This window comes from Podarcis tiliguerta, assembly GCF_965153285.1.
Source record: "Podarcis tiliguerta genome assembly, chromosome: 10".
Lineage (NCBI taxonomy): Eukaryota > Metazoa > Chordata > Lepidosauria > Squamata > Lacertidae > Podarcis > Podarcis tiliguerta.
In genome coordinates this window covers 44508410-44525760 of record NC_139543.1, presented here as the reverse complement: position 1 = coordinate 44525760, position 17351 = coordinate 44508410, and the positions used below count along the sequence as shown (strand labels likewise).

General features: G+C 43.3%; 1 protein-coding gene across 7 annotated transcripts in view; it reads left to right on the top strand.

The window, feature by feature from the left end:
- CACNA1I (calcium voltage-gated channel subunit alpha1 I) overlaps nt 1-17351 on the top strand; it is a 354183-nt gene that overhangs the window by 298205 nt on the left and 38627 nt on the right. For 6 of the 7 annotated variants that reach the window (XM_083400406.1, XM_083400407.1, XM_083400408.1 and 3 more), the window contains 10 exons: nt 460-615; nt 969-1077; nt 3313-3485; nt 4416-4835; nt 6580-6680; nt 7462-7585; nt 10473-10541; nt 11759-11943; nt 12510-12636; nt 14963-15088. In XM_083400406.1, coding sequence (XP_083256532.1) covers nt 460-615; nt 969-1077; nt 3313-3485; nt 4416-4835; nt 6580-6680; nt 7462-7585; nt 10473-10541; nt 11759-11943; nt 12510-12636; nt 14963-15088 — 1590 coding nt within the window. The remainder of the gene's footprint in view (nt 1-459; nt 616-968; nt 1078-3312; nt 3486-4415; nt 4836-6579; nt 6681-7461; nt 7586-10472; nt 10542-11758; nt 11944-12509; nt 12637-14962; nt 15089-17351) is intronic. The other variant, XM_083400409.1, reaches the window with a different exon arrangement.

Sequence of the window (17351 nt, the reverse complement as noted above, 5' to 3'; positions counted from 1 at the left end):
CCAAGAAATAAGAAAAGGGAATAAGGGGATGAGAAGGAGGCATGTCTTCCCAGAAACAAGGAGTGATTAAAGGAAAGGATAGACTTTGAACCATCAGGCTTGTGGGCCTGCTGCTATGCTTAACACCATACCATCAGTTGCAACCCACTAATGATCGTGAGTGCAGCTTGGCCCACTGGTAAGGGAGCCACAGTGTTTCTGCTACTCTACAGTGAACTGTAAATGACAACCCACTACATTTCAGAGAGTGCTTGTGGCATTGGAACAGCACAACACAGCCAACGCATCTCCTCAGGGGAAAAAAATATATCATGACCAAAACAGGAAAAAGTTCATGCATATGAGCGGGCTGAAAAGGATAAAACTAATTAGATACTTTTTACCTGTCAGTTAACGTATTTTCCAGCCTGCATTTTTTGTTCTTGATTTGACTTTGCAAGCTTGGGTTCTGTGTTACAGATCTTGACTCAGGAGGACTGGAATGTTGTGCTCTACAATGGCATGGCCTCAACTTCTCCATGGGCATCTCTTTACTTTGTGGCTCTCATGACATTTGGCAATTATGTTCTGTTCAATCTGCTGGTGGCCATCTTGGTGGAGGGATTCCAGGCCGAGGTGAGTTGCTACAGTAGCTGCTTTCAGGGAGGGTATGGCACACATCTATAGCTGGTTGGGGATATAGCCTGAAGGGCTTAGAAAGGGTGGCAAGGCATCCCATGGCCAGTGATCTTCTAAGGAACGTGTTTGTGGAGGGTGGTTTTCAAAGCAACTGCAAGAAAAGCAAGGAAATGTGCCATTACATGGCCTGGACACTAAGGTATCGTCTCTTCTGTGCAGTGGCATGTCAGCTAATGATTTCCATAAAGTAGTTTGCCTTGCCTTGGAAATTCCCTACCAAGCTGAAGCCACAAAATGCTGGAATCACAGGGAAGCACCTCCTTTGCTCTCAGGATGCTCACAATTCCCAGGTCTTTGATTTTATTTTCCCAATGCAGGGTGATGCTAACCGGTCATATTCAGATGACGATCAGAGTTCATCAAACAATGAGGAGTTTGACAAATTCCAAGATGGCTCGGGTAAGAGAAGGTGGTATAGGAATTCTACATGACTATAACTGCAGTGAGAACCGCTGCATGAAATCTAATTTGTGAATATATTGGTTTTCATGAGAGTAGCAAAATAAAGTCTATTACTTAATATTGCCCAGTTTCCCTATTTCTCAAGATTGGCTGCAATTCTGGCTTATTAGCATAACTACCTTGCAACTTTGAATTAGGCTGCAATCGTAGTGACTTACCTGGGAGTAATCCCCATTGATCTCAGTAGGTCTTACTTTTGATTGCCTTGTAAAAGCGGAATAATATTGGATCCTACTTACAGTTGTGTTGGTCTCTGCTTTTATATGTGAAAACATAACATCTTGGAAAGTTCCCTCCTTAGGAACATAAGAAGCTGCCTTATACTGAGTGAGACCATTGGTCCATTTAGTTCAGTAATGTCTACACTGGATTGACAGTGGCTTTCCAGAGTTGCAGGCAAGATTCTCTGTCTTAGCCATATCTGGAGACACTGGGGATCAAACTAGGACTTTCTGCATGCAAAGCAGTTTCTCTACCACTGAGCTACAGCTTTCCCTTTTCATCTTCCTCTTCCCCAAATGTGCTCTGAGTTCACAGCGATGGACACTTCAAATGCATTTGCATTTCTAATAGTAAAAGGCAAAGCTATTGCAATGTTTTTCACTAAAGGATTTTGGTGCCTTTTGGACACACTGTGGCCCAGATCCTGTCACTTCTCTTTGAAAGGCAACAGCGATGTCCTAGACAGGCTTGGCGAAATCAGGATACTTGGCTTTTCTACTCGACCTCATAGGAACTAGGATAACAATGATGAAGATGTTCAAGCTGCTGATGGAACAGGGCTCCCACACTGAGTTTCAATCAAACCCCTAGTGTTCAAATCACACAAAGCACATCAGACGGAAATAAAAAATCTGTGTAAAATACCCTGTGGCTACTGATTTGACTTGACAAAAGGTTGGATTCAAACATCAGTAAAATCAGCCAAAAGACAGGATGGCAGAATTTTGTTTGTGTGATAGCCAAAGCAATGCCCTCTGCACTTCTTTGAGAATATTGCAAATTGCCCTTAACACAAACAGCTGTAAATGCCAGTTACAAGCCTGCGTATTCTTATTAAGGACCACAGTGAAGAGGGGGAAGTTTGGGGTTTAAAGAAAGTGATGGGGGCAACTTACCATGAAAATGCACACCAGTCAGGCACTACATTGGAGTGGTACTTGAAGAGAGAACATAAAGCATAGATCAAGTTTCCCTTTGAGCCAGAAATTGCATTTTACCTTTGTGTTCTGAGCAATGATCTTTTCTCTTTACCATATGGCAGCCCCCAATAGTGTGTACCATTCTAAACATACATCTCTGCCTCTCCTTCTGGACTTCAGTTTTTATTCGCTGCTGGTTTGTAGGTTGCCCAACCTGGAGGGAACTTCACTGGTTGTCTGCTTGCTTCAGAACCTCAAAGCCCCTCATATTGCTGATGGGTTTCCAAGGCCAAATGGCTCAATAAGCGCTCTGCTTCCAGGGGAGTCAGGGCATATCTGGTAGTAGATAGATTCCCAGATACAAATGAAAAGAGACTTGCTGGTGTTGGTCTGAGGGCACAGAGGTGGCTCTCAAACGTAGGATACAAAACAGCTTGTCACGGATTGGTTAATGTCTTCATCGGTTTCTCTCAATTTTACTATATTCTCCTTTTGTAATGTGTGCCTGCTGCAGGAACAAAGCTACAGCTGCCTTCGATTTGAAAGCAGGGAGGGGGGTATCATCAGTCATTGCAGTTTTGCTTCTTTCCATGTATGTGAATATTAAGCTGCTCACACTAAGGATAGCTATTGCTACTGCATCAGTTCTCCTGCTGCTGTAGTGGAGTGCCTACTGCAAGAATCTTCTTTGCTAAGCATTTGGGCAATAAAGAATAAGCTTTACTTTCTCCCAAGGAGAACGTTTCCAGGCTTTAATGGGAAAAGTATGAAGCACTGTCAATGCAGAAGCTATTGGGTGATGGAGGAGAAGGATGCTTTTTGTTCTCCCATATTGTTCTCCCAATTTCCTAGAGGCATTGCTTTGGAGATAGTGCCAAAGTCTGAATCTATGTATGTGGAAATTATGTATGAGCACAGTTCCTTTGAGTTCACTATATATCTGAAAGCACGTGAATGCATTTATCGAAGAGCTCTCTGGGTGGAAAACGGAATGTCCTTTGCTCTCTTTCCTTTGCATTTTTCTGCTCAGATCCAAAGCTTTGTGCAATTCCCATGACCCCAAATGGACATCTTGACCCCAGCCTTCCGTGTCTCAACCAGCCTGGAGCAGCTGCTGGAATTCCCAACCCTTCCCGAAATACACTGCAGCCTGACCAAGTCCTCATGGCCCTCGAATCCAGGAAAAGCAGTGTGATGTCTCTGGTGGGTGAATTTAAATCTAGGTGTAGCACATGTTGCCTAAAGCCAACATACTACAATGATTTCCAGTCCTAGTACCCGAGAATAAGATCGTTTACTTTATGGTACCAGAGAATAAGTTCTTCTACATTCAGAGCATGTGCCCTGGTACTGAGCTATTGCTTCCTCTCAAGCTTGCCATTGGCTACATTTTCCAACACTCCTCAACTCATATGTACTCTAGCTTAAGCAACATCTCTCTTAATCCAAACCTTAATCCAAACTCCAGCTTCAGTTCAAATGTAAGAAGAGCACTGGTGGATCAGACCAAAACATCCTGTTACCCTCAGAGGCCAGTCAGGTGTCTTTGAGAAGCCCATAAGCAGATTGAGGGAGTGATAGCCCTATTCTCCTGCTGTTCCCTAGTGACTGGCATCCAGAGACATGTTGCATCTGGTCCTGTAGATAATCTATAGCCATCCTGACTAGTAGCCATTGAAAGCTGTATCTTCCATGAATTTCTGCTCCACATCCTCCATGGTTTTCCAGAACTTGTTGTCCCCACTGTCAGAATGTGCAAGATCCATTTCCCTTCCAGCCCTATGGAAATGGATAAGAGTAGTCCTGGGTGGTTGGGTCTTAATGAAGGAAAGCAGTGCTCCTGGTGGGTGACAGCCAATGTATGCTGTGATTTAGTTATTACGATGACCAAGCCAAAACCACATACCTCTAATTTACAGTTAAAAGAGCTTGAAGTAAAAGCAACTAGTTTGAAGTAAGTTATTGTTCCATTGTAATTTTAATGATCTGTGTTGATTCTGAACTGCCTCATGTGATTTTCCTAATGAAAGATGGTCTAAAAACATTCTTTATAAATAAATGGCTGAGGTTGTTGACTTGTGCTGCTTTCCTATTTGGGTGGGGGAGCTGAACCCTCTCTTGGATTTATTGCAGTCTAGCTCTCGTAGTTCTCATTACGGTGCCTGGAGCCGGACTGGGGGCTGGGGGAGCCGCCGCTCCAGCTGGAACAGCCTCGCCCGGGGACACAGCCTCAAGCACAAGCCTCCTTCAGCTGAGCACGAGTCCCTCTTGTCCGGGGAACGACACAGGGCATCAGAGGGTGAACAGGAAGGGCTAGTAAGAGTTCACCACCATCGGCGAACCCTCTCCTTGGACACCAAAGGCTCCTCTGAACTGGTGGAGTTGGCACCCACGGTCCTATCCAATCACAGGCCTTTGCGGAAAATGGGTGTGACCACAGGGCCCAGTGAGCACCAGAACTGCAATGGCAAAATGCCCAACATTGCTAAGGATATGTTCCCAGAAATGAACAACCGCAAAGACCATGGAGAAGACGAGGAGGAGATAGACTATGTAAGTAGTTGCTTCCCCCACTAAAGGGGCATTAGGACTTTGTAGAGTTCAGGAGAACCATCATAGCAGATCAGAGGGTGAGCTGGGCCAGCCCAGAACTTCCTGGCTGTACTGTGCAAAGAGAGATCACAGTGAAGCTCTAACAGAACCCTTTCCAAAACTTCTCCTCCCATGAAATGCTTTTCATGTCATGTTCTCTGAAAAGAACATTGCGTTCTGTGACTTTGTGTTGCAGTTCTTCAATTAAATAATGCATACCAAGGAAGGAAATAGTAGGTAAAAATGTGCATAAGAATGCATATATTAGTGAAAATACCATATGAAAATGCATTCTACTCAGGAAAATTGCTTGTTGGAATGTGTATATCAGGCAAAATTTTATACCAGCACATGTATGTTAGGAGAAATTTGCATTAGAATGCTGATCAGTTTTCATGATATATATATTTTTTTACAAAAATCACAAACTGGTACAGAAATGTGGAGCACTGAACTTGACAACAGAAAAAAAATAGAAACTGAGAGAGACAAAAATTGAGACATTTGCCCTTCCCTAGTGGTGAGTGAGCTATCTTCCAGGAAGATTTGCCCATTCTGATCTTCTCATTGAAGAGTGATCAGCTTTTGAAGAACTCTATAGAACTCTATGGTTCCCCAGATTTCCCAAGCCATAGACTCTTCTGGCATTATTTAATTGGTTTCTGAGTGCGTCTGCCACCTTTCAGGGCACACTGCCCACGCAAGGCAGCTTATAAGACATGAAAATTCAATCTCTGTCATACACCAAGAACAGCTAAAAATCCCACCCACAAGTACAGCAGAATCCTATCAAACTTCATAGGTTTTCTTGTTTTTTAAAGATCAGCAGTGATTAGGCTTTACGTGTATCTCTCTGAAGCCCTGTCCTTAGCTTGAGTCTTGTCTGAAATTCCAGATGTGTTAGTAGAATATTTCCTCTTATACTACATCTCAGACTCTCCTTTATATTTTTGGCATTAGGAACATCCCCATGGATACCTGCATGCCTCTAACTGTGTCTCTCTATTACTTATGGAATAGGCAATATTAGTAAGAATGCACAAACCTCTGATGTAGCCAATGCTTGAAAAATTATTGTGAACTTTATGCAATGTTACTTCATATTGAGTCTGATTCCCCGAGACTTACTCCCAACACCCAAGTAAGGGTGCTCAGGATTCAGTCTCGGCTACATAAAATTCTCTTTCGAAGGGACTCGATGAATTTCACCAGGTGTGAAATGTCAGTATCAATAAGGGACATTTGGGGGTTTTCTCGGTAGAAGGCAATGCTCTGAGCTGTTTCAGTAGCCCATGGCTGTTAGTAGTTTTAAGTGTTGCCCCATCAGCAAAGCTTTCTTTCAGTCTAAGTCAGAATGGCAGTGCTGATTCTCTAGGAGGTAAATTAGTTCATTAATCCTGCCATGGTGCTTGCAGCTGGCTCTGATGACCTTGAAGTTCTCTTTTCAGCCCTTCAGTTTTATGTCAGATCAGAGAGAAACTTCTGAACGCTCTGTCCATGCCATCATCGTCTCCCACAGCTGTGATTTCAAGTCATTTTCTTACCCTGCATGGGGCATGGTGGGTAGTGAATGATCCATATAGATGAAGAACCTGTAATTGGGAGGTTTCTCAGTTTTTGGTATGCAAGGCGTTAAAGGAGTCTTGCTCATGTGGGGAAAGTGAAGAAGGCGGCAACTTCTGATGTTCTGCCTCGCTTTTCACAGAGCCTGTGTTTCCGTATCAAAAAGATGATAGAGGCCTACAAGCCAGACTGGTGTGAGTTGCGTGAAGACTGGTCCATCTACCTTTTCTCACCACAAAACAGGTATGTGTCCTTTACTTTTGCTTATGTTTGTGGGGGATGGGGAAAGGGCAAATTGGGGTGGGATAGTACCATGCTGCCTTGAATTTTTTGCATTTACCTTCAATCACACCTGCACATCTTTTAGAGCACATGGTTGGTTTATGCATTACATCATGGGTAGTCAAACTAAGGCCCTGGGGTCGGATCTGGCCCAATCGCCTTCTAAATCCGGCCCATGGACGGTCTGGGAATCAGCGTGTTTTTACATGAGTAGAACGTGTGCTTTTACTTAAAATGCATCTCTGGGTTTTTTGTGGGGCTTAGGAATTCGTTCATTCCCCCCCCCCCCGCCGCCAAAAAGAAATATAGTCCGGCTCTCCACAAGGTCTGAGGGACAGTGGACCGGCCCCTGCTGAAAAAGTTTGGAGACCCCTGCATTACATTATCAGACATACACCATGATGTATTTTTTAGCAATGTTGCACTACTGTATCTTCTTTTCACAATACGTTCTGCGTTATTTTGCAAAGCTTATAGCAGCAGAGGAAATTATTACAGCTCTCAAATTTACTACTATTTATTATTAATAAAATGGGAGAGTCTCAAAGTTTGCCATGAGGCAATACTAATTAAATCAGTTGCACAGTCTTCAAGTGGAACCAAAAGAATTTTGAACGGGAGGTTTAACAGCTAAAGTTTCAGGGCGTAATTTTATCATCTTCCACTTCCCCCAAACATTCTCACTACCCCTATCATCCCTTAGAAACATATGCACTTCACAAACAAGTGAACTGTCTTTCAGATTTCGTATCCTCTGTCAAACTATCATCGCCCATAAGCTGTTTGATTACATTGTCCTGGCCTTCATTTTCCTGAACTGCATCACTATTGCCCTGGAGAGACCACAGATTGAACAGAGAAGCACAGTAAGTACTATAACCTGTTCAGATGGACCATAGACTCTTAGGGGAGCTTTTGTGGGGCAGCTACACAAATGCTTTCAGCAGTGCATCTTGATGCATGTGTGAAGAAAAGCTGGTTGTCTTTCTTAAAGTCTGTCACTAAAATGACCATATTTACCGTTTTTTGAAACTTCCAAAAGCATTTTTTATATGTTGGTAAAAATTGTGGACTTTCCATTTTTTAGAAGCAGCGTTTCAGGGGCACAGGATTGTTTTCATTTGTGTTCATGTACAGTTGTGAGAATCTGCATATAAATAGAGGCGGATTTAGGGCATCATGCCTGGTTCCCCTGCACTGGACACCAAGCCGAGGGGGGCGCCGCAGGGCATCACCACTATGACATAGTGTGCACACAGAGCAGAAAGTGAGAGGCAGTGGAGGCACTGAATTTTGACCTCACACAGGGCACTACTGAAATTTGAAAGACCAAAGTCCACCCTTGACACAAAGGATGGATTTGAAAGACTTGGGGGTATCAACTCTCTTTGCTTATACACGGCTTGTTTGCAAGAGTGCATATAGTATTAGTTGCAGATTAACTAGCAGACCTTCTGCAAAGTATCTTGAGAACACACCTGTGGTTTAGAGCAGGTGTGGGGAACCCTTGGTCCATAAGCCAGATGTGCAGCAGTCAAATTCCACCTGGCCCTTGGAGTTCCATCTGCCTTCCATTCAGTGAGGAGGAGCCAAGAGGAAAAAGAGATCTGATGGCATGCAAAATCTGCATTTCCAGCTCTTTCCTTTGGAAGAAGCTCAAAGCAGAGGAGAAAAGGTATCAGCAGAGAGGTAGACTGGTGTTCCTTGCAAATATGCAAGAAGTCATTCATGCATTTTGCATTTTTCAATTGCATGCATACAACTTTCAGCATGCAGCTGAAGTTTGAAGCTTTGAACAGCTGTTAAGGCAGGACTGGCAGTTCAGCTCTGCATTGACTTTATTTGCATTCTTGTGGGATTGCAGAGTTCTTTTTACCTTTTGCACAATTAGGGCATAGAAAGGATATTGGAGAGCCTTTTCTTTTTTTACAAACTTGATAAAACAAGTCTATGGAGAAAATGGAAAGTAAAACTTGAGTAGTTTTACTAAGAATTAAATGTATGTCTCTGTTTCCATTGGAAGCAGCTTTGTATATGTGTGATTGCATGTATGTGTCTCTGTGTGAGTCTCTGTGTGAGCTTGGGCCTGCCACTACTAGTATGCAGCCCTAAACACCTTTTTACCAGGGTAATTTGGCACTCTGCCTGAAAAGGGCCCCCTGTCCTGAGTTAGAATGATGATATTTCTCATCTGTGTTAGTAATTGTCAGAATATTTATTTTAGATAAATGTGTGTGACATAAAAGAGCACATGCTCGTAAAATACTTTAGCCATTCAAATGAAATCCTTGACAATATATTCTATGTGAAGAAAACACTTCCTCTCTAAAACTTCAGAATGGTACTTCCTTACATTACTAGAACAGCAGCCAATGATGGTGAAAAATGAGGAAAACACTTATCTTTCTCATGTATTGGAAATCTATACACCTGCCAATAAGAGGGAAACTCATTGTGTACACGACAACACTGAAGATGAAAGTTAGATAAGATGGTTTATCTGTGTGCTTTGGGGATTAGCTTTTAAATGTATAATCAGGAGAACATAGACACTGAAGACTGTTTTCACATTCCTGAGACGAGGCTTGCGAAATTCCACATATGAACCTTGGGCACATAGCAGGCAGCACCTTCCAGCTCATGGTAAACTGTGTGAACAAGCCTCCCTTCTGCACATGTGGGTCCAGGTGGGTTTGCAGTGACAAGATAACAGTCCAGTGTTGTGCCCGGTCTTGGGGGGAACCATAGCATAGTGACAGAGGACACACTTTGAATGCAGAAGGCTCCAAATTCAATCCCTGACATCTCTAGTTAAAAGGCTCACCTGGCAAGTAATGAGAAGGTCCTCTGCATGAGACCTGGGAGAGCTGCTGCTGAGCCAAATGAACATCTATATATGTTGCTGTTATGTTCTGTGAACAGTTTGCCACAACCACAGAAGAGCCACATACTTGACGTGATTGCTATGAGCACCATCTACCTGAGGATTCTATTCAGTGGTGTAACAGTTCACAAGTGGGGGCATGTTCAAAACTGTGGCTCAAAATGCAGCAGGTTCATTTCCCCCCTGCTGTGTTTTAAGCTGCATTTGCACAGTTCACATCAGAGACGGGATGGGGCATTACCTGTTTGGTTTCCTCACCCCTGCAAACCCCCCCTCCCCCAGAACTCCCATTTATGAAGCTGTCATCTGTGTATGCACAATGGTTTAATAGGGCATGGTCACATGACTGCTAACTCTGCATCTAGTTTTCTAGTCAAATTGAAGCTGCTTTGAGGAGGAGACGCATCAAATAGCAGTATTTGTCAACAAAGTATAGGGTCAGCATGGATTGTGGCTCATGTCATGGGAATGTGACTTCTAAAACTAGCAGCGGGAGCGCACTGGATGCAGAGTAACTGGCAATGTGACCATGCCCTTAGCTGTGTTTGTATCTTTTTTTTAAGGTATTTGTGAATGTAAATGAAAAGAAAACCTCAGTCGCTGGCCTGTTCACATTCATTTTTTATTTCTACCACATCCACTAGGAACTGTTTGGGCCACAACAGTAGACTAGGAAGGACGACAGCATATTATAATGTACTTGAGATGTTGGGTAGGGTGATGCTTTTGGCAGCTGACCTTAAAGTACCCTAGACTTTTAGGTCCACCTGGCTCTTAGCAACCAAGTAGGATTTGCCAAGCTCGTTGCAATGACTCAAACTGCAGAGCTCTTGCTAGATACATTCTGAGGCTGCCTTTGATTATTCCAGGAGAGAATCTTCCTTACGGTATCCAATTACATCTTCACAGCGATCTTCGTTGCTGAGATGACACTGAAAGTAAGTCACTCATTGACAGCTACCAAGCCGTCCCCATTTCACTGACCCAACTAGCCCCTTCCAAGTCTGTCAGGGAGGCAAACATACCACTTTGGGGGGGGCAGCCCCCGACGGGTAAGGTACAAAAGGGTGCCATTTTCACAAATATATTTGTCAAAGAGGGCAGACGCCCTTTTGGTGAATGTACATATATTGCTGCAAATAGGGCAGCAGTTTTTTGTCTGTTCAGAGCACCATCTGAATAGGCTTTGTTTGCCCATGATGATATCAGCACTTAGCTGAATCTGATGAGCTGTGAAGCATTTCAACACCAAGGTCACTGCATGACCCCTGGCTGGCTAGGGCAACTTTAGAAAAGAGAGAACCCAGGGTGGGGAGCAATGAGAATAGCACCCAAGAGACAGATGGTAGGGCAAATAATGGCAGCACTTTGAAAGTGATTTCAGGGGTTGTGTTTTTTTCCTAAATAAACATTTCTTCCCTCCTCCAAAGAAAGGATCCAGTACATTCACACACACATACCCCAAATGAGTAAATATTCAGTGTGGCCATATTTCTTGCTGGTTATATTTGTGCAATTGCTTCCCACAGGCTGGCATAATAGGGAGTACTGAGAATTAAAACCAGTGCTTTTTTTTTCTTTAAAAAAATGTTTAGGGGTTCTCTCATTTTGACTCAAGAAAATCACCATTTTATAGTTCGAATCGGGGGAAATGAATACAGTAAATGAACAAAAGTACAAAGTTTCACAAAATGTTTAGGGGTAGGCATACCCCTGCGTCCCCCCAGAAAAAAGCACCAATGAAAACCCTTTCATTTCCAAATCTCAGAACTCCAAAACTTGAAATTATCTCTGTGATGATGAAGGGATTTGTATATAGTATAAGCAGCAGCAGCAAGGAGATCATCAGGGCCTTGGTGGCTATTAGCAGCTTTTTTTGAAATATATTTGTTAGAGATGAAATCAGGCCCTCCTGTCCATTTTTTATTCCCCAGAGTTTTGGTGGTTGTTGTTGTTTTTATTAGAAGAGAGCGAAGCATTATATCAGTGTCAGTGATCAGCTTTCCATTGACCCCTTGCCTGTTCCCATCAAGAATTCTGTACCCAGGTGACACCCTCAAGTATCTGCACTGTGTAGTAGTTCTAGGAGTGTAGCTCAGCGTTATTGCTTGACTATCACATTCTCCACCCTCATGCATTCTCTCATCTCCCCTAGGTAGTCTCCCTTGGCCTATATTTTGGGGAACAGGCCTATCTCCGCAGTAGCTGGAATATCCTGGATGGCTTCTTGGTGTTCGTATCCATCATTGATATTGTGGTTTCGGTAGCCTCTGCTGGTGGAGCCAAAATTCTGGGGGTGCTGAGAGTCCTCCGGCTGCTGCGTACTTTACGCCCTCTTAGGTGAGATCCAAAAGGCTGGTCTCCCTCCTCCTCTCTTTTGTAAGGACCCTGCTTCTGTACACCCAGAGAAAGCTTGTGTGGACACCCAGATGTTTTGCCATGATAAAGGTTTTGGAAAGGGCAATAAGAAGGGTCAAGAGCTCAGGGCACTTAGATACAGTCTGTGATGACAAGGCCAATCAAAATAGGAAAGAACAAGCAGGGAGTGGGTGTGTATGTATCCAGAGTCAGTTTTGACAGTAGCGACGGGGGAGAATATAGACTGAGTTTGCATTTAGGTACCTAATTTGCACTTTCAAAAGCAATATGCAAACCAAAGCACAGCTGTTCTTTGAAATTGGCATTGCTCTTAATGTTGTAATGCAACATTGTCCAGCCATGTAATGTGTACAAAAATACAGATATGGGGATGAAATGATGCCCTTGCTGGAAATGTGCCGTGTTGCTTTACGGGGCAAGCAGCTGTGTCGTGATCCTTTTTAGAGCAGCTCTTCGTAAAACATTGAGAAAAGCATCTCTGTTCTACGTCTCCCTTATTGTTGCTCCTCACAGTGCTTCTTTTTCAGGGTTATAAGTCGTGCACCAGGCCTGAAGCTTGTGGTCGAGACACTCATTTCATCACTCAAGCCCATTGGAAACATCGTCCTCATTTGCTGTGCTTTCTTCATCATCTTCGGCATTCTTGGGGTGCAGGTACTGCTGTGAATATCGTCTATGAGAAAATGTATTATTTTAAATTATTTTTAAATTTTATTTTAATTTTATTGCATTTATACCCCACCTTTCCTCCACGGAGCTCATGGTGGTGTACATGGTTCTCTTCCTCCCCATTTTACCCTCACAGCAACCCAGGCTGAGAGACTGTAACTGGCCCACGGTCACCCAACTGAGTTTTATGGTTGAGGAGGGATTTGAACCCGCGTCGCCTAGGTCCTAGTCCAACACTGCAACCACTACACCACTCTGGTTCCTGTGTCTTTGTGTCTCATCTGCTGCATCTTTTTCTCCTAACATGAAAGCAGTTGAGAATTTACTTCTGCTTACTTAAAGGCCTGCTTTCCCATTATAGTATAGACCATGGTAAAGAGGTGGATAGGAAATTTGTCAAGAGATGTGTGGCTTTTGGTCTCCTGATGAGACACGGTGGGGCACGGGATCTGGATGGTAGGCTGGATCCTTCCTTCCCTCCCCCCCCCCTCACTGCAGGCCGACTTTGACAAGCAGGTGGAACCGCCTATTTGTCAGTCACCTGATAATGTATTCAAGCCACTTGGATTTCCAAGGGGGTGGCTCTCAGCAGTGATCCAGCTGATGGACGCGGAGAGACATCACTTCAAAGTCCATTTGCAAGCAGTTTGAATGCAAACCACTTGCAAGCAGACTTCAGAAATGATGGCAGACAAAGTGCTGTCCCCATGGCATCTGCCTAGGGATGCATCGATTCTAATTCTTATCTATTAAATTCCTATACCGCTCTTCATCTGAAAGATCACAGGGCAGTTTACAATCTCAAAACACAAAAATGCATGCCATAATAACAAACAAAAAAATAATATCTTACACAGGTTAAAAGGCCATAGATTGTTTAATTAGCCAAAGGTCTGGAAGAAGAGGCATGTTAGGCAGGCTTCCAGCTCATCCCTGAGAATGCAGGCACAGAGAAAGCAAGAACCTATTTGGATGAGCTTGAGATGTCATATTCACTAATGAAAAGAAGTAAAAAACGAACCTCAGGAAAGGAGGGGTGGGAAGTCAAGAAGGAATTTATATTAGGGAAAAACTTTTTGTTTATGATGATAAATATTTTGGAATATTTTTGGAGATTTAATAAAAAATTAGAGGAGGGGTCATATTCACTGTTTCACACTCCCTCTTTGGTCCAGTTCTAATGTGATAGCTGGAAGGGATGCATTTCAAAATACCATATTTTTTGCTCTATAGGACTCACTTTTTCCCTCCTAAAAAGTAAGGGGAAATGTGTGTGCATCTTATGGAGCGAATGCAGGCTGCGCAGCTATCCCAGAAGCCAGAACAGCAAGAGGGATTGCTGCTTTCACTGCGCAGCGATCCCTCTTGCTGTTCTGGCTTCTGAGATTCAGAATATTTTTTTTCTTGTTTTCCTCCTCCAAAAACTAGGTGCGTCTTGTGGTTTGGTGCGTCTTATAGAGCGAAAAATACGGTAATAAGAGTGCAAGGCTGGTGTTCAGGGCTACAGTAAGATTCAGCTGGACCTCAGGACCCAATGCTGAAATGGCAGGTTGACTGCTGGTCCAAAATGAAATGCTTGAGAGCGCAGATATCTACTTGCTGTTTTATTACAAAAAAAGTGTTTCCTGTTAATTCCTGACTTTCCCCCACATTCCAAGCACTGGATCCACCCACGACTATTTGAAGAAGAAAGTAGTGACGTTCTCTTTTATTTTAGGCTTCTACTGCAGAGGTCTGCTGGAGTGGGTAGTGCTTCTATCATTTGGAAGAATGTGCTATACTTAATATGTATGTAGGGATGGCAGTTTCATAATGTATGGGAAGTGCTAGAAAGCAGATGAGCTTCCTGTAACGTGTGAAGTCACCCTGAGATTTTCCAAATGCACAATCCAATCCCTGCCATATGGGAAAGGGAACTGGGGCAACAGATTTTTTTTTAAGTCACCACCGAGTAAATTTATGTTGAAATGTCTGAGAAGTAGGGGATATTTTCTGAGTATTTAATTCATGGGAGCAGTATGCTCGCATTCAGCAAACCCAGTAACAATTTGGAACAGAATAACTCTAGACTGGCCTGGGGAATAGAATTGGGGGCATTTTGCTTCTGCTAGTCCCCATTCAGCTACTTTCTCATTTACCTACTTCCAAATGGGTGTCAGGGGGTTAATGACTCTCAGTTCACAATGGGTCTTAAACCAGGTGGCAGTCAGTGACCGAGAGGAGCAAGTTGCCTTGACTCGTACCCAAACTCAGGAGCACCACCCTCCATTCCTAACAGCAAAATCTCTGACAAAGTGGTTTCTTCTTGCAGCTGTTCAAGGGGAAGTTCTACCACTGTCTGGGCGTGGACACCCGAAACATCACCAATAGGTCTGACTGCATGGCTGCCAATTACAAGTGGGTCCATCACAAATACAACTTCGACAATCTGGGCCAGGTAAATGTGGAACCCTCCAAGTTTCCTTAGACTCACTTTAGTCTCCCTGGTGTCTTCAGCCCAAAAGGAAGGACTGTGACCTCAGACATGGATCCTTACATTGAAGGATGGGAGGTTGTAGTACTGCTGTTGAGAGCCTTCATCTTCAGAAGCGTATCCAGTTTTTCATTACCACATTGTAAGATAGATATATCTTAAGAATCAGAATTGCAAATGGCACAGTCCATCCAACATTAAGCACTTCTAAGCCTCCTTGGTTTCAGCAGTAAAATCAGCACATTGAAACTAAACTAAACCAATCACGTTTTAAGAAAAACGGCAATTAAAGCTTCAATTAAGCATGCACTTACATGTCTATTGAGAAGTAAATACCATTGTTTAATGGGGTTGGCTTCCAGGTAAGTGGGTTAAAGAACTGTAGCCTTTACTCCATTACTAATTTCAGTGCTTAACTTTGGTTCAGATAATGCCTCAAGGTCTGGTTTGCTTTGGTTTGGTTGGTTGGTTTAAAATACTGATATACCTCATCTCATTGGAATAATATCAAGTTGGCGTACTGTACAATAAATGATTAATGCAAAGCAGCAATTCAGAAGCTGCTTAAAAAAATTCAATAAAAGCAGCATATCTCAATTACGGTATCCAGGAATCTTTCAAGTGGTCTCAGAGGTAAGAGAAAGCTGAAGACCTCTGAGACCTAAAAGAAAAAAGAACGAGAAATAGCATGTTGAGGTTCTAGAACACGTAGGAACATAGAAAGCTGCCTTCTATTGAGTCACACCTGTATGAATTGTGTAGTTAAGTAACTGGCACATGGCCCTTTTAAGAGAAACAGGCATAGCCCAGGAGGCCAGCTGCTGCAGAGCTGAGTCTGAGAAGTAGCCTGACTGCAGAAGTTTGTTACTACTTTATGTAGGCTCCCAGACCTTTTCAGAAATAAAGTTCATTAACTTGGCTTGTAGTGAGTTTCTAGATAAACAGCTGAAGACAACACATGGTGTCAGAAGTTTGATGGTAACACAAGACCATCAGTTCATCTAGCTCAGCATTGTCTACACTGACTAGAAGTGGCTCTCCAGGCTTCACTTCCAGCCCCACCACCTGGACATGACAGGAATTGAACCTTCTAGATGCAAAGCAGACACCCTACTGTTGAGCTGTGGCCCTTCCCACCATATGACATGTGCACATGATTTATGTGGAAAGGATAAAGAGCTATTCATTATGAGGGATTCAACTGTAATAATTAATTGAAAATATTTTCAAAAGTCAGAATTTTAACTCCAATGCTGTCGATGGTGCTAATCAGGATTTACTGGGCATGTAGGACAGGAAAGCAGGGTCCTACTTTTGACTCTATGCATTCACCAACTCTTCTGAGCAGAGTCTACACACCCCGCGCAGAAGAGCCAGTGACTGCATGGAGGGTGGCGATGGGGCCTGCCACTACAATCCTGCCTTGCAGCAGCACATGTTCAGCATGCTCTGTTTAGTTGCATGAACAGGGATATCCTTTTCATGGGTTTACATTGTATGCTACCTTAAGAGACCTGGTGGCAAGTTTTAAATGCAAAGAAATCAATCGGGGGGGGGGCGGTGTTTACGAGGGACATAGAAAGAAGGACTACGAACAGTGTGTTTAGATTCCAGTAAAGCACGTTCAGACCGGACATTAGAAAATATCTCCCTGCAAAAAGAACTGTTGGGGAAATGAAAATGGTTGCCTAGGGAAACTGTCGAGTCTCAGCCTCTGGAGGCTCTTAAGGGAGCAAACAGAGCGAGTGTTTATGGAGGATGCTTTACATTTCTGATTAAAATATTCTAGCTTCTTTCCCTGTTTGCATCCAGTTGAAATTCACTGTCTAATCTGTATGTTTTCTTAATGGATGCTCCATACTCCTCCCATAATCTTCTCCCAGGGTTGGTGGAGGGAGGCCTCCTGAAGTGTCTTGGAGTCTTTTTTGAAGGGTCAACTTTTGCACGGAGTGCAAATTTCCCATGGTGGAGTGAGACATGGCAGGGGAGAGTTCAGAGCCAGTTATAAAGGGAGATAAGTGGGTTCTTAAAAAATAATAATCAGATGCATGTCACAGTCCTTCCTGATACTTTTCATGTTTCCCTTTTTTGCAACCCCTTGGATCTGATAGATTTGTGACATTTTAGCTAGGAATGGAGTGTATCGTGATGAGTTGTTTTCTAAACCAACAGTGTGACTGAGCTGATCTGGTGTTTCTCTAGGGACGAGTTTCTCAGAGGACAGCTG